Raw genomic sequence first — 19036 nt, forward strand, 5'->3', positions numbered from 1 at the left:
TTTTTATCATTATATGGATCTGAAAAACTGTCAAAAGTAAACCTAGCAAAATGTTACTAATTATAACTGACCATTTCTTTCCGCAGAGTCTGAAGAGTTCTTTTGTGTTCTTCAATCAAGCTGTCCCTGGCACTCCGTTCTCGAGCTGTCTGTTGTTGGGCTTCATGGAGTTCATTTCTGAAATAAAATTTGGATTTAATATTACAAATCATACAATTTTCAAACTGATAAAATATTTGCAACTTTCATGAGAGGACCAATATGTGAAAATACACTTAGCCAGTAATAGAAAAAATGTTGACACAATATGCTTACTCCAAAGAGTCAATTGCTATTTAATTTTAGTTCGCAATGTGCAAATCTATAGATTTCACCAAACGTTTATTGGAAATTAAATATTATGACCAACAAAAACATAGAAAATTAATAAAAAATCATTAAATTAATCTCAGCCCAAAATAGTGAAGATTTAATCTTCATTCATTTTGAGCTGATTGTAGAAGTTCATACCCACAAGCAGATTTTATCTTCCATTTATGCAAAATACAACTAGTTTTCTAAGGAACATCATGTCTTCCATGCAAACTACAATATCAAGAAATCCCTGTTTGCATGGCATACAAAAACTTTGACACCAAATGCTTCCACATATTCAGATTCATGTTACAATTGCCTTACCAATGGAATGGGTTTAACTATTCTGTACTAGATGTTGCAAACAAGATAACAAGTATTTCAGATAGATGCTCTTCAGTTTAGAAAAACAAAAAAAGTACTGAAGGGTACAGCAGATGAATGTCCATTGCATCCCTAGTAAGTTTGATTTTTTTGTTAACATTCATCTATTATGAAAAGTGGAAACATAATTCATAAAGCTGAACATTTCTTATCTACTGTCTTATATTAAGGAACTCATTAACCCACTTTTCAATATATAAAGAACTCATTAACCCACTTTTTCATTTTTTAAAATGTAAAACCTGAGTTTCATGCCCATGTCTTCCATCTCTGTATGTTCCTCCTGGAGTTCATTGAGACGCCGTGACAGCTGCAGAACCTCCTCCCTTAGCACCTCTACCTCATGGTTAGACTGCTTCCGTGTCTCCATCCTTTCTTGTCTTGTCTTGTCCTTCTCTTCTTCATACAATTTTGTTGTTTCCTGTAGGAAAAAAAAAAGATGGCTGTAAAATATGATTTGTGGATACAGTGCAACAACAAGTGACAAATATGGGATAGATAGTTCATCAAATTCAACCACATTTAACAGAGTGATGATATTACTATTATTTTTGTACATAAATAAAGAATGGAGGTAGATCAATAATCTCCCCCCACCCAATTCCAAGTGAGTCTCTCTGCTTGATTGTGATGGTTTTAACCAATCTCTGCATATTGTAGGATACTGCTAGATTAAAAAAAGAATGAGCAAAGAGTATTTTCATTCCAACTTACAGATGAATTCAAATACCTCTTTCTAGTTGCTTGCCGGCTGACCAGATGTATGAATTTTTACACATCACATGGGTTTTTCATAATTGTAGTAGTTTCAGATATGCAGATGATAATGCTTAAGCGCAGAATTTTTTTAATTCAAATTTGACAGTGTTAAACTGACCATTTCTGTTCAATTCCTGTTTCTATTGCTTCTTAAAGGTCAGATATGGAAGTTTCCATTTAAACTTTTAAAAAAATTTCCTTACCTGAAATTCCTATACATGTTATTATAAATTTATATGGCATTGTTTGCAAATAATTGTGTTTAAAGGTATGACACAAAAGCTGGTACAGTCAGTAATTTTGGACAGCAGATTTTGCAAATTTGTTTGGAGTACCATCTTTACTCATTTATAGGTAGACTTCAAGTACAAACAACACAGACCCAGATCTGTCATTGCATTATGCACTGGCAGATAAGGGTGTATGTTCTTTGTGCTATTGATTACTCTTAGCAAACTGTACAGACTCAGATCTGCTGGTACATTATGCAGTGGTAGATCTGGATCTGTGTAGTTGAACTCATCTTATAAGTGAGTATAGATGGTAATTATACAGCAAAAGCAGATTTTGTTATTCTACACATAATGTTCTAAAAAGGCATAAAAAGTTTACACTTAGAAAATGTTCTCCATAACCGACTTTAAATTTATTTTTTTAAAATGATCATGATATCTGAAAATGGGTGGATGAATTTCATAAAATTAAAATTAAGATGATACAATTCTCACTAACTGTAGCTTGCCTCATTATAAAATGATTCTGGATATAATGCTGTACCACTATGGACCAAAATTAAACCAATATTTCACAATATGGTATGAAAGAAAACAATATGAAGGTCAATGTTGTATCTTGATTTCATTTTTAAAACATTATCATTTCACAAATTTGGATTATTCCCACTCAAATGCAGTTTGATATATAATGCTGTTCTCACAATAACATGGTTTGGTTTATAATGCTGTTCTCACCATAACATGGTTTAGTACATAATGCTGTTCTCAGTATAACATGGCCTGGTACATAATGCTTTTCTCACTATAACATGGTTTGGTACATAATACTGTTCTCACTATAACATGGCTTAGTACATAATGCTGTTCTCACTATAACATGGTCTGTACATAAGGCTGTTCTCACTGTAACATGGTCTAGTACATATTGCTGTTCTCACCATAACAGGGTTCCATAATTACATAATATGGTAAGTGGTTATGGACTTTAACTAGTGCATTGTAACAAGGAAGATCTGATATTAGTTTTACAGATTTCTAATTTGGTTTCCTTGACATATGGGTTTTATTCCTAAAATAAGGAAAAAAGTAAGGACTTTTTTCTAAATCAGTGTGGTGACCCAGTGGTTCAGTACCAAAGATGATGTTATGATTAAATTATGGAATGGCAAACATAAAGATTAATCATGATCTATCAAAATATTCAAGGTATTTCTATTCAAAAGTGTCAAATATTACACTTAAATATTCAAATATAATGTGATCCTTTGACCAAAACTAATAAATGTTTGTAATCAAATGACAATAAAAGAGTGGAGAAGTAAATGTATCATGGGAATTTGCCTGAAAATGCAGCTCCATGTCATTCAGATGCTTGGTGGCACTAATCTGGCACATTCTCCTAAAATTATTGGATATTTTGGAAAAAAGAATATAATTGTCATACCTGTATAATTTCATTCTTGGCTTTCTCCATTTTCCGAAAAGCTGACTCCACTTTTTTCAGCTGCTTAGTAGCCTCATCTTTCTCTGCCTGAAGCTGCTCCATCTGATTGGTCACATTTTCCATCTCCTGCAACCAATCAAAAACAAGAAAATCTTTACAAACAAAAAGCAATTTGATACATCTAAAACAGTTAATTCTTTGATGTGTATTCATTATATCACATTTAAATTGCTCAACTCTGAGCAATGAAAATTATACATACCAGTACTGACAATTGGAATATTTTGTGTGGAAATGACTCAGACTTCTGCAGCTGATGATATGTGAGTATACCATATTTTATAGGGCTGACCCAGCCTGCTACATCTAATGATATATGAGCAACCATATTTTGTGGGAATGACCCAGACATCTGCAGCTAATAATATGTGAGTATACCATATTTTGGGTGAGTAGCCCAGACTTCTGCAGCAAATGATATGTGACCATACCATAATGAGATGGGTCAAAAAGGACAGTGAAAACAACAAAAGAGACCATTATTAAACAGGAAGTGTTCAAGGATCTACATAACCTTTAAGGTTTCTAACACTGTTTGAGTCATTAAGACTTCATGATGATTAATGTCGAAGTCATTTCACACTTTATTTGGCTGATGAGGTTTAGGTGGTTGGAAAACAATACCATATCAAATATGCATCCTTGCTCTTCAATATCCAAAATTTAATTTAACTATTTTCTAGTCGACAGTTTTGGGTCAAGCATGCACCAATTTCTAAAGTCTTTCATCATTATTTCTTCTGCAAGAACACATGGCAGGCCATGTTTGCCTAGGTTTTCCTCATCATGCTTGACTTGGCAGGCCATGTTTGCCTAGGTTTTCCTCATCATGCTTGACTTGGCAGGCCATGTTTGCCTAACTTTTCCTCATCATGCATGACTTGGCAGGCCATGTTTGCCTAGCTTTTCCTCATCATGCATGACTTGGCAGGCCATGTTTGCCTAGTTTTTCCTCATCAAGCTTGACTTGGCAGGCCATGTTTGCCTAGCTTTTCCTCATCATGCATGACTTGGCAGGCCATGTTTGCCTAGCTTGTCCTCGTCATGTTTGAGTTGGCATGTCATTTTTTTGCAACTCACTCATGGACTTGATAAATGATATGTTTAACATTTTTAAGTTGATTCTGTGTGAATCCTAGGCAGTATTAAGTCTATATAATAATAAGTTAAATGACTTCTATATTTTTGCTTCAAACCTGATGAGAGAAATATTTAAATTGTTCAAGAAGTTTCTATTTATTGGCAGATGAATAACAGACCTTTTACAATAATCTAATTTAAAGAAGCATACCATAAATGGTCTACTTATATGCCCACTTCATGTTTAATATTCCTCAATGGAGATAAATGAATATTATTGGCAGTGACCTTGATCTTTGACCATAAAATTATTAATCTTTTTTCTTATCCCAAGTGCAAGCTATCTGCATAGCTTGGTAAAGGATGTCATGCAGAACTAACAGTAATTATTATGTCGGAACCATGTTTATTCTGTCAGTGACATTGACCATTGACTGCAAAATTGTTAGGGTTTTTTCCTTTATTAACCCATGTGCAAGCCAAATACAAACTTTGGTGAACATAGATGACAGAAAACTATAGTTATTGTGCAGAAACCATTTTTTTCTTCTTTGAATTAGTTTGACCTTGAACAATTGAGCCTGAAATACTACAAGTACAAACTATCCACAGTGGTTGGTAGGTGAACATGGTGGAAAACTCAAGCTATTGTGCTTTTCTTCTTTCAATCATGATGACCTTGATCACTGAACTGAAACTAATAAGATTCTATGTGCATGCCATCCAAAATGTTTGGTAACTGTAGATAGTGGACAACTCAGATTATTGCGCAGAAACAAAAATGTGCTTGTGTTTGTGTGTGTGTGAGAGAGAGAGAAAGAGAGAGAGAGAGAGACATGGATTTTCAACATAGCTTTAACAATTTTTCAGTCATATCACTATGATGTCTGCAGTGTGGCAGTTTATAATGATATCTATCAATGGGTCATTATGCCATAGACATGTAGCATCATGTCCCACCCAGTCATATTATACTGAAAAAGGAGGCTGACCAGTCCTAACAATAACCTCTTAATGCTAAGCACCAAGCGAGGCAGCCGCTAGTACCATTTTTATAAGTCTTTGGTATGACACGGCTGGTGTTTGAAACCACAACCTCCCACATCCAGGCAGATGCTCTAACCACTTAGGCCACCAGAGCGGTCACAAATACTAGTAACAGACAGATGGACTGACACAATCATAACATAATAAACTCTGCCTTGTGGTGGACATAGAAATATTGGATTTGTTTTATTACAAATTCCATTGGACACTTCATGGCTACATCTTCAATTATTCTTGTGTCATGTAATGAACCTACCCTGTTGTATACGATGAAGTAATATTTCACTAGTTAAATATCACAGATATTAAACTGGATAAAGCAATATAATTTCATGGACATGGTATAATGAAACACAGATTTATAGTACTGTACTTCCAATCTTCTTGGCAGTTTGTTTATTTTTGCACCAAGGGCTGAATGAACACTCATTAAAATATGAAAGGCGAGTCCACATGTTGCATCACCGTGGTTGGTACAAATGATGCATGTCTCTATTCCCATAAAGTTACCGATTGTGAATTCAGCCCTTACACCAGGACTATGTATTATGAAGATTAATTTTTGAGTATAAAAAACCTAAAAGTTCACAACACTGACTAAACTTGAATCTTCTTGTGACTTTGTGACTTCATATTTAACACAATGTTTAAACAATCACCAATCACACCACTTTCAAACAAATATTCAAACAAACACCCTCATGGGGTGGGAAGGCAGTGATTTTGGGACCATGTGATGACTTTTTAGTGGAAACTTGTCCAAATCAATAGACTAAAGTGATACTAATCAACCCGTATGATCTAATAAGACTCCCTTCTCTGAATTCTGATAATCTAAAGAGACTCCCTTCTCTTCATCTCAGACCATCTAATAAGACTGCCTTCTCTCAATTCAGGTGGCCGAGTGGTCTAAAGCGTTCGCCGTTACGGATCACTGCCATCTCACCTCTGTCTGCGCCGGTTCGAGTCTCAGATTCAGCCAATGTAGATATGTGAGAAAGCATGCCAGTAGCTTCTCGTGGGTTGGTGGTTCTTTCCGGGGTTTTCCCGGGTTCTTCCTCCACCATTAATACTGGCCGCCATATATGGCCTATCGTGTGCTGAAAAATGGCGTTAAACCCCACAACAACCAACCAACTCTCAATTCAGATCATCGAAAGAGACTCCCTTCTCTTCATCTCAGACCATCTAATAAGACTTCCTTCTCTCAATTCAGATCATCGAAAGAGACTCCCTTCTCTTCATCTCAGACCATCTAATAAGACTGCCTTCTCTCAATTCAGATCATCGAAAGAGACTCCCTTCTCTTCATCTCAGACCATCTAATAAGACTGCCTTCTCTCAATTCAGATCATCGAAAGAGACTCCCTTCTCTTCATCTCAGACCATCTAAAAGGACTTCCTTCTCTCAATTGAGATCATCGAAAGAGACTCCCTTCTCTTCATCTCAGACCATCTAATAAGACTGCCTTCTCTCAATTCAGATCATCTAAAGAGACTCCCTTCTCTTCATCTCAGACCATCTAATAAGACTGCCTTCTCTCAATTCAGATCATCGAAAGAGACTCCCTTCTCTTCATCTCAGACCATCTAATAAGACTGCCTTCTCTCAATTCAGATCATCTAAAGAGACTTCCTTCTCTTTATCTAGCTCATCATCAGAATCAAATAAGAAAATAGGGTGATACTAAAGTCTACAGTGAGAATCAGGACCAGTAAAAGCATATGCAAATTTTAATCTCTGTGTCTCTTAGAAGAAAAACAATGTAACAAGCATGATACATTTTAAATTAACACTCTAGACAGGCAGATATAAAGTGATTAAAAATCAGTGCAACAAGCATGATAAATTTTAGATCTAACTCAATAGACTGATACAAATGAAATTCTTTTCATATGTCCCATTAGAAATTTGCATTGTAAAATGGATTCTGATTCCAAAGAAGACATCAACAGCAAGTAATAATGGTGTCATACTGACTGGCATACAAGAGAAGCATCCTCAATTATTTCTACATAAAACTGGAAAAACGTTTGACTCCTTTATGTCTGGCCAAACTCAATTTCACTCGCAAATTCCATAAAGACATTTAATTTCTTTTTCATTTTGCTGTGAATCAAATGGTGGATAGCAATTGATCACTTCTCACTGAATCTTTGATCACCTTTCACTGAATCTGGAAAAAGTGTACATCACATATAGACCCTGTCAAATAATATTATTTAAATTTGCACATTATAAATTGCAAAGAATGTGAAATTAATATAAATAACAAAAGCATAATTTCCCTGAAAAAGAAAACAAATATCTGCTAAATAATTGCCCATCTATGGGGCCACTGACACCATATCCCTGGATCCTAGTCTGAACCCTTCTGTGAATTCATTTATTTTTTGTATAATTATTTTTGTCATTTTGCAGAATAATACTGTTTCATTGGAATTTCTATTTGTGATATCCCATGACAGATACTGCAAAGATATTTTACATTGTGTATTTATATAAACTGGTACTCAGTAAAGGTAACTCTAAATATCCAATTTAAAAGACACTGTTGTAAAATTTAAATGTCCACATCAGATATTAATTCCTGACCTCTTGCAGCTCCTCCATCTTGGTTCTGGCATGTTTTTGTTCCTGGAACAGTTCCTGTTTGGATGTCTCCAGCTGTCGGATCAGCTCATCTCGTTCCAGCTGTAGCGCATCCAGATTCCGCAGCCGATTCTTCATGCTCTTATTCTCCTCAACTATCTGCATAGCCTAGTGAGAATTAAAAAAACTTTAGTTGAAATTTTGAAGAATAAAAAAAAACTTATTTTCTCAGTGAATTTGATTGATGATGCCTTAAGTTTTATTTGTTTAACAAGGCTTGCTTCTTGTGTCTAGGTAAAAATTTTTTACTGAATCTGTTGGGAGTTGGTATGCAATGGAATGGCATTTCATCCATGTAGTCTTGTACTGTTTTTTCCCCACCACATGAGACCTATGATACATCTTATTTGATTATTGGCTTTCCCATGCATAATGCTGTCTGAAAACTAAGAGTTGGAGTGGTCCCCATTACAGTACACAGTATGGTTTCCCAAAACGTCTAATGAAACCAGGTCTCTGTTACAGTACACAGTATGGTTTTGAGAAACATCTAATAAAACCAGGTCCACATTACAGTAAGGTTTCCCAAAACATCTAATGAAGCCAAGTCCTTGTTAGAGTACAGAGAATGGTTTCCCAAAACATAAGCCATTTCCCCATTACAGTACACAGTAGACCTTAGTCTAAGTCAGAATCTAAGTAGGTTCAATTACACAACCATATGGACTTGTTTTATTGTTGACATTGTATACTACCATTACTGTTCTTGAAATAAGCACATGAGTTGCATTTCAGTGTGAAAATTGTGCAATAGTTTCTGCTTTATTTTAAATAACAATGATTGTCATGTGGAACTTAACTGTGTGTTGCCCAGCATCCTCTGATTATGATACTGGCAAGTTACATTGATTTATGACTTACAAGTTGGCCACCATAACCATGAAATTGGTACATAAGATTACTGGAAGTCTGAGGGCACATGCTTTTTTAAGACCAACTAGATACCATAAGACTTCTTTAAGTGGAAACCTAATGTTGATATGACCATCATTTACAGAAGAGTAATGTTATTACATCTTCATGACTATTGATGGTCAACCATATTGGTAGTCAGATGGGCACTATTTTATTTTGAGATCATAAGAAGTCTTCCAGTGAAAACTATATGTCAATATGACCATCTGCTCAGCAGGAATGTAGGTAAGAGATTTGTGAGACAGTCATTATAGTGGCCATATTGGATATCAGAGCAGCACCATTTTCAAGTAAGACCAACTAGTCATCAGCATCAGAATTTAGTGAAAACCCCATGTTGATATAATCATCTGCTGATGAGGAACAGTGATGATTTTCAAGATGGCCACTGTGGAGGCCATATTGGATGCCATGTGAGCATCATTTTTATTCAGAACCAACTAGGCATCATAACAAGTCTTGTTATGAAAAAGGATATAAATTTGACCATCATTTATAAATAGCAATAACAATATTTCCAAGATTGCTAACATAGTGCAATATTGGATGTCAGATGGGTACCATTTTCATTAAGACCAACAAGATCTCATAAAAAGTCTTTTGATAAAAAACCCATGTTAATATGCCTATCAATTCAGGTGGAGTAGTAATAACAAGAATTTCAAGATGATCACTGTGGTGGGTTAATTCAACAACAGATCTAGGACCAACTACATAGAATAAGGAGACTTTACATGAAAACCCATGCCAATATGACCATTTGACCAGGGCAGTAGCAATAACAAGAGTTACAAGTTGGTCAATGTGGCAGTCACAATGGATGTCAGACTTCCACCATGTAAATATCAGTCATATCTTGACAATGCAGTGTGGCAGTTTATAGTTATGTCTAGCACTTAGGCAACATGCTGCAGACATGTAGCATGATGTTTCACCCAGTCACATTATCCTAACACCTGGCCAACCAGTCCTAATACTAACCTCTTAATGCTGAGCACCTAGCAAGGCAGCAGTTAGTACCATTTTAAAAGTCTTTGGTATGATTTGGCCAGTGCTCTAACCCATGACCTCCTTCATCCAAGGTGAAATGTTCTAACCACTAGGCCACTGGAGCAGTAGTCTTTTAGTGAAAACTGCATGTTGATATGACTAGTCACTTAGTAGGAGTAGAGATAAAAAGATTCTAAAATTGGCAACATAGTGGCCATACTGGTATCATATTGGTACCATTTTAATTTGGGACCAACTGGACATCATAAGAAGTACATCAGTGAAAACCCCAAGTCAACACTCAGAAGGAATAGCATTAAGGTCATGCTGGATGTCATATTGATATATTTCATTCTGTACCAACCAGACATCATAACTATCAGTATCACCATCAGTTCAGAAGAAGCAGTGATAACATTTTCAAGATGGCCACAGTGGCAGCCTTATGGGACATCAGATCAGCTAACAAGAATTTAAAGCTGACTATCATGGTGGTCATATATCATGGTGGTCATACATCATGGTGGTCATATTGGATATCCAGCTAGTATCTTTATCATTTAGGATGAAGAAGACCTAGATATGAATGTGTGTGTGTGTGTGCGTGTAAAGTTTCAAAGCAATCCTTCAGGTACGTTATGAAAAGTAGTGACAACAAACTTGTGCTAATGAATGGACAGCAGTAAACAGACATAGGACAGGTGGATATTGTTATGTATACCTATATTATGCATATTATTTTCATAAAAAATGTTTTTGTAAGAGTCATTCAGTTAATGACATTTTTACTACTAATATCCTATGCTCATAATAATAATAATTATAATAATAATAATAATAATAATATTAATAATGCTTCATTTATAGAGGGTGACTCATTAGTCAAGGACTATTCTCCCTTGAGGCCCTATTAAGGAGAGTATAACAATGTACATTATATGAAGATAGCAATAATTAGTGTTTATTTTAACATATTTAGTATTAAAATACTAAATACTAGTAGTAATGCTCATAGTTTGCACTTTAAAGATGAATCATGAATATAAGACATTATATATCTTAAACAGTCTGAAAGGCCAAGAATAAAATTGTAAATTGAATAATTCATGGGTTTCAAGGTTGAGTAGTACTATATAATCCAGATAAACATCACATGATCTAATTTCAGTACATGAGGTCAGAAAGGTCAATCAAACCTAATTCTTGATTAGCTAGTGTAGTAGACCATATGACTCTGTTTACGAAAATGTGATTCTGAAATGCCAAGATGATTTACTCAAAGCCATGTACTGCATTCTCTCTATTGCATATTAGCATTCCATATAATAGAAATAATACTTAGAAGTAGGAAATCTTGGTAGTACTATCAGTCTTGGAGGAGTTGAGTGGATTGATTCATTTAGTTATTTTAATCATTTATTGGAATTATAGTGCTCTAACATTCATTTAAAGACACTTTGGATATATAATAGATGTATGGATTTATTGTGAATCCAATTAAGGACATTTGGGTTTATAGCTGTACAGAATTACTGTCAATTTATTTAAAGACTATTTGGGTTTATAGCTGTCATGAGATTTCCGTGAATTCATTTAAAGACATACTGGGATTATAACAGTTATTCTTCTGTATTGTTGATACATCATTACAATACATACTGTCATTTTGAATACCTTTGGAACTCATTTGGATTACTTTAAACTTTTGGAATTGATAGAACATTTAGGACTAATGGAATTCATTCACCATACAATAATTTATTGTTAGTTCTTTCTCATTGTATTTTAGGGATTTATATTATATTTTTCAATTTTCCAAATCCAGACACATGGATATAGAATGAATGGACAGCAGTCAGTCGACATAGGATGGGTGGATAATGTATACTGGACAATAGGCCATTGCATAAGTTCCTTTAGTCTCTGACCAGTTGGCCTAAAATGCAAGAAAATGAAAAATGGTAATTTCATGTAAAGCTGTTAGCCATTACCAAAATAGAAATTAAAGAACTGCATTATAACTATTTTCTATGTTATATTGAATTGCTTTCTACCAATGAGACAAATGCTTGAGATAAATTCACCTCTTCCTTTGTGAATCCAAAAGAATTAAACTGTTTCATTTCTTCCTCTCTGAGGTGTGCCTGCGCCTCATATTCTTTGAGCAGTCTGCGCTTTTTATTGGCATCTTCTGCTAGTCTGTCAACCTCTTTCTTGGTATTTTCTTTCTTGTATTCAATCAGCATCAACTGTGATCTGTACATTATTGAGAAAAAGAAATCATGCAGAAGAGTATTTTTGAAGCATATTTATACTTAACCAACATTGAGGAAAAGCTGCTAGTGTATGCTGTACTATTCCAATACAAAATGTGGCATATAAGACAAACTATCGAGACAGTCAAACCTGCCTGAAATGCCATGAATATAAGACATCATATATCTTAAACAGCCTGAAAGGCCATAAATATAAGATATTATACATCTTAAACAGCCTGAAAGGCCATGAATATAAGACATTATATATCTTAAACAGCATCAGTTAAGGGTTCTCCAAGTTGAAAGAAACCTGTTTTCAGCAGCTTCTTGTCTAATGAGGGCAGCTGATCTATTTTCTAGATATGACTGGTTAACAAAGGTTTGATTGAGTCTGTGATAAATCACACCTGGTATAAAAAAATGACTGAGACCTGTGACAACAGTGAATCAATAGCCATCCAGAAATTTCATAATTTGAATGGAAGATTTCTAAAAACTTTAGCATGTATGTCTAATGATTCCTTGATACAGTGATTACTTTCTTTGTTCATGTTACAAATTCCTTTTTCTCACCTGGCATCCTCTGCTTTGACCTGAAGCTCCTGTAACATTCTCTGGGTCTCCACAAGTGCACCTTTTGTCACCTCCAGTGCATTATGGGTTGTCTGAAGCTCAGTCTTTAGTTCCTGTTATAAACACATAATGAAGAGTTTCAAGAAAGATAAAAATGTTTGTGTACCAATGAATATCATATACAGAATTTGTAAAACAATTGGTTTGTGACAGTGCAGAGTTTCCTGTATAAAAAAAATAACTGATGCATTAAACAAAAGACCCATGAGGGTCTGAGATTGCTTGATTCCCCTTGATAATGGGATTCTATCATAGGCCTTGATGATGGGATGCTCTCTTTCAAATTAAATTAAACTCTTTTCAGCAGTTTTTGAGAAGTCACTTAAAGTTTTTATTTGATTATGGATAAGCTTTATTATTTCAGACTTTAAAGGATTTGATGCCTGGATGCTTTTTGTTGAATTAGGTTAATTTACTTTCTTTTTTTGAGGATTTGTTTGAAGGTTTTTCTGTTGTAAGTAAAAATATTTGATGGCAGACTAAAATTATTTTATCAAATTTTAAAGGTCTTATAGCCAGAATGCATTATGTATAATTTGGTAAAATTCTGTTCAACAGAACTTTAAAAAATATATTTTAATTAGATATTTTTTAATTTAGTAATGGTAGCCATACATGATAACAAATCAGCATTAACTGCACGAAACTGAATGGTCATGGTGCCTGAATGCTCTGTCAGATTTGGTCCATTCTGATTAGTGCTTTAAAAAAAAAACAGATTTTCTCTATACATGTATTTAATAAACTACATCCATATGTGATGATGATTTGGCATCATTTGCTCAAATGTATGTAGTAAAGTATGGCCATGTATTTGATGAAGATTTGGCATAATTTGTACATAAATGTATCTAGTAAAGTATGGCTATATTTGATGATGACATGGCATAATTTGTACAAATGTATTTAGTAAAGTATGTATATATTTGATGATGACATGGCATAATTTGTACAAATGTATTTAGTAAAGTATGTCTATATTTGATGATTTGGCATAATTTGCACAAATGTATTTAGTAAAGCATGTCTATATTTGATGATGACATGGCATAATTTGTACAAATGTATTTAGTAATTATGTCCATATTTGATGATTTGGCATAATTTGCACAAATGTATTTAGTAAAATATGGCTATATTTGATGATGATTTGGCATAATTTGTACATAAATGTATCTAGTAAAGTATGGCTATATTTGATGAAGATTTGGCATAATTTGTACATAAATGTATCTAGTAAAGTATGGCTATATTTGATGATGATATGGCATAATTTGTACAAATGTATTTAGTAATTATGTCCATATTTGATGATTTGGCATATTTGTACAAATGTATTTAGTAAAGTATGACTATATTTGATGATTTGGCATAATTTGTACATAAATGTATTTAGTAAAGTATGGCTATATTTGATGATGACATGGCATCATTTGTACAAATGTATTTAGTAAAGTATGGCTATATTTGATGATGATTTGGCATAATTTGTACAAATGTATTTAGCAAACTACGGCTACATTTGATGAAGACCTGGCATATTTGTTCAAATGTATTTAGTAAAGTATGGTTTTATTTCATGATGATTTGTCATCATTCACACAGATGTATTCAGCAAACTGTGGTCATATTTGATGATAATTTGGCATCATTTGTACAAATATAAAAGGTCATTATAAGAATGCTTTCAAAAAAGAATGTTTAGATTTGTACAGAAGATTTTAAGAAGTCAACAAAAATAGAAATTAAATGCTGACAGATGGATGACATACAATGCAGGGATATATCAGTATCTCCTTTGACCTTATGACCTAGTATTCTAAATAAATGAATTCTTTCTGGAGCAAAATATATTCCTGATTACCCATACCTATTAATGCATACCTGTCATAGCATGACATGTGACATGAAGAACATCATTTCTATCTCCCCAAATCACCCAATATGGAAATGTTTTTAAAAAACAATTTCTAATAAATCTCAGTCTTAAAAATGTTCAAAAAGGAAGAGAGACATCTTTCTGGACACCATGATATATGCCAATAACCTGCAGCCTGTTTGAACAGTAAAAGGTTCTGATTTACATACCATGATATATGACAATAACCTGCAGCCTGTTTGAACAATAAAAGGTTGTAATTGACATACCATGATATATGCCAATAACCTGCAGCCTGTTCAAACAGTAAAAGGTTGTGATTTACATACCATGATATATGCCAATAACCTGCAGCCTGTTTGAACAGTAAAAGGTTGTGATTTACATACCATGATATATGCCAATAACCTGCAGCCTGTTTAAACAGAAAAGGTTATGATTTACATAACTTCATGCTTGAATGCTAATTTATAACCATCCTCAGTGGCAGTTTATACAGCTGATTGTATAGAGGTGACTAAACAGCAAAGGCAGTCAGAGACAAACAACCATCATTCAAAAAGAATCACTTAACTGACTGCCAATAGCTAGTGTGATTTTGTGTTGCCAGTCATGTTGCTGGTTTAGCATAGTGGGATAATCTGCATGATATAAAAGTACATGTACACAAATGGAACACTGCTTAGTTCATTTGAATTAGGTAAATCACAGGTACTTGTTGAAGAAAAAAGTTATTTCACTTTGCTGCCTTGAATAAGAACACATCTTTATTACAGATTATTGGCTGGTTTGTGATTAGTGGGAATTTCATTTTTAGGTTGGATTTTACTGCATACATAAAATGCAAAATGTGATTATTTTGGAAGATGGAATGGTAACATTAAGTGCAGTGTGGAAGTGCAATTTATTTTTGAAGACAAAATTTGAAATGCAGTTGAGATTCAGGAAACAATAAGCAAACTGTGAGCGAGAAAAGCCCAGTAAAACTAAATTTCAAAATTCATGATTGATGAAGTTTGACTTTGTGAAGTACAGCAGTGATGAGAAGTATTTGATACTTTCCATATTTGTACAGCATTATTGATAATAGCAATTCTGTAGTATATGTACTGCAAAAGCTATATCTATATTTGTAATTCTAGGGAATATGACATCTATCAACATGGCAACATCATGCTGCATTAAGACAATGCATGACTGCAGCAACACCACCATGCATCAGGACAAACCATGACTGCAGCCACACCACCATGGATCAGGACAATGCATGACTGCAGTAATGCCACCATGCATCAGGACAATGCATGACTGCAGTAATACCACCATGCATCAGGACAATGTATGACTGCAGTAACACCACCATGCATCAGGACAATGCTTGAATGCAGTAACACCACCATGCATCAGGACAATGCATGACTGCAGTAATGCCACCATGGATCAGGACAATGCATGACTGCAGTAATGTCACCATGCATCAGGACAATGCATGACTGCAGTAATGCCACCATGCATCAGGACAATGCATGACTGCAGCAACACCACCATGCATCAGGACCATGCATAACTGCAGCAATTCCACCAAGCATCAGGACAAAGCATCACTGCAGTAATGTCACCATGCATCAGGACAATGCATGACTGCGGTAATCTCAATATGCATCAGGACAATGCATGACTGCAATAACACCACCATACATCAGGACAATGCATGACTGCAGTAACACCACCACCATGCATCATGACAATGCATGACTGCAGCAACACCAACCTGCATCAGGACAAACTATGACTGCAGTAATGTCACCATGCATCAGGACAATGTATGACTGCAGTAATGCCACCTTGAATCAGGACAATGCATAACTGCAGTAACACCACCATGCATTAGGACAAAGTATGACTGCAGTAACACCACCATGCATCAGGACAATGCATGACTGCAGTAATGCCACCATGCATCAGGACAAAGCATGAATGCAGTAACACCACCATGCATCAGGATAATGCATGACTACAGTAACACCACCATGCATCAGGACAATGCATGAATGCAGTAACACCATCATGCATCAGGACAATGCATGACTACAGTAACACCACCATGCATCAGGACAATGCATGACTGCAGTAACACCACCATGCATCAGGACAATGCATGACTGCAGTAATGTCACCATGCATCAGGACAATGCATGACTGCAGTAATGCCACCATGCATCAGGACAATGCATGACTGCAATAACACCACCATGCATCAGGACAATGCATGACTATAGTAACACCACCATGCATCAGGACAATGCATGACTGCAGTAATGTCACCATGCATCAGGACCATGCATGACTGCAGCAACACCACCATGCATCAGGACAATGCATAACTGCAGTAACACCACCATGCATCAGGACAATGCATAACTGCAGTAATCCCACCATGCATCAGGACAATGCATGACTGCAGTAACACCACCACCATGTATCATGACAATGCATGACTGCAGCAACACCAGCCTGCATCAGGACAAACCATGACTGCAGTAATGTCACCATGCATCAGGACAATGTATGACTGCAGTAATGCCACCTTGAATCAGGACAATGCATAACTGCAGTAACACCACCATGCATTAGGACAATGTATGACTGGAGTAAAACCACAATGCATCAGGACAATGCATGACTGCAGTAACACCACCATGCATCAGGACAATACATGACTGCAGTAATGCCACCTTGAATCAGGACAATGCATGACTGCAGTAACACCACCATGTATCAGGACAATGCATAACTGCAGTAATGCCACCATGCATCAGGACAATGCATGACTGCAGTAATGCCACCATGCATTAGGACAATGCATGCTTGCAGCAACACCAATCTGCATCAGGACAATGCATGACTGCAGTAACACCACAATGCATCAGGACAATGCATGACCACAGTAATACCACCATGCATCAGGATAATGCATGACTGCAGTAATGCCATCCTGAATCAGGACAATGTATAACTGCAGCAACACCACCATGCATCAGGACAATGTATGACTACAGTAACACCACCATGCATCAGGACAAACCATAACTGCAGTAATGTCACCATGCATCAGGACAATGCATGACTGCAGTAATGCCATCCTGAATCAGGACAATGCATGACTGCAGTAACACCATCTTGAATCAGGACAATGCATAACTGCAGTAACACCACCATGCATTAGGACAATGCATGACTGCAGTAACACCAATCTGCATCAGGACAATGCATGACTGCAGTAACACTACAATGCATCAGGACAAACCATGACTGCAGTAATGCCACCCTGCATTCAGGACAAAGCATGAATGCAGTAAAACCACCATGCATCAGAACAAACCATGACTGCAGTAACACCACCATGCATTAGGACAATGTATGACTGCAGTAACACCACCATGCATTAGGTCAATGTATGACTGCAGTAACACCACCATGCATCAGGACAATGCATGACTGCAGTAAAACCACCATGCATCAGGACAATGCATGAATGCAGTAAAACCACCATGCATCAGGACAATGTATGACTGCAGTAAAACCACCATGCATCAGGACAATATATAACTACAGTAACACCACCATGCATCAGGACAATGCTTGAATGCAGTAATGCCACCATGCATCAGGACAAAGCATGAATGCAGTAACACCACCATGTATCAGGACAATGCATGACTACAGTAACACCACCATGCATCAGGACAATGCATGACTACAGTAATGCCACCATGCATCAGGACAATGCATGACTACAGTAACACCACCATGCATCAGGACAATGCATGAATGCAGTAATGCCACCATGCATCAGGACAATGCATGACTACAGTAACACCACCATGCATCAGGACAATGCATGAATGCAGTAATGCCACGATGCATCAGGACAATGCATGACTGCAATAACACCACCATGTATCAGGACAAAGCATGACTGCAGTAATGTCACCATGCATGAGGACAATGTATGACTGCAGTAACACCACCTTGAATCAGGACAATGTATGACTGCAGTAACACCAACATGCATCAGGACAATGTATGACTGCAGTAACACCACCATGCATCAGGACAATGCATGACTACAGTAACGCCACCATGCATCAGGACAATGCATGACTACAGTAACACCACCATGCATCAGGACAATGCATGAATGCAGTAATGCCACCATGCATCAGGACAATGCATGACTACAGTAACACCACCATGCATCAGGACAATGCATGAATGCAGTAATGCCACGATGCATCAGGACAATGCATGACTGCAATAACACCACCATGTATCAGGACAAAG

General features: G+C 36.0%; 1 protein-coding gene across 3 annotated transcripts in view; it reads right to left on the reverse strand.

The window, feature by feature from the left end:
* The window catches only part of LOC149775653 (uncharacterized), a 283048-nt gene that overhangs the window by 80669 nt on the left and 183343 nt on the right, over positions 1 to 19036 (reverse strand). For all 3 annotated transcript variants that reach the window (XM_089943843.1, XM_089943842.1, XM_089943844.1), the window contains 6 exons: positions 12754 to 12866; positions 12007 to 12178; positions 7961 to 8125; positions 3178 to 3303; positions 981 to 1159; positions 72 to 177 (listed from right to left, as the gene is read on the reverse strand). In XM_089943843.1, the coding sequence (XP_089799969.1) occupies positions 72 to 177; positions 981 to 1159; positions 3178 to 3303; positions 7961 to 8125; positions 12007 to 12178; positions 12754 to 12866 (861 nt within the window). The remainder of the gene's footprint in view (positions 1 to 71; positions 178 to 980; positions 1160 to 3177; positions 3304 to 7960; positions 8126 to 12006; positions 12179 to 12753; positions 12867 to 19036) is intronic.

The sequence above is a fragment of the Sinohyriopsis cumingii genome, chromosome 19 (assembly GCF_028554795.1).
Source record: "Sinohyriopsis cumingii isolate HCF-2022 chromosome 19, ASM2855479v2, whole genome shotgun sequence".
In the NCBI taxonomy this organism is placed as follows: domain Eukaryota; kingdom Metazoa; phylum Mollusca; class Bivalvia; order Unionida; family Unionidae; genus Sinohyriopsis; species Sinohyriopsis cumingii.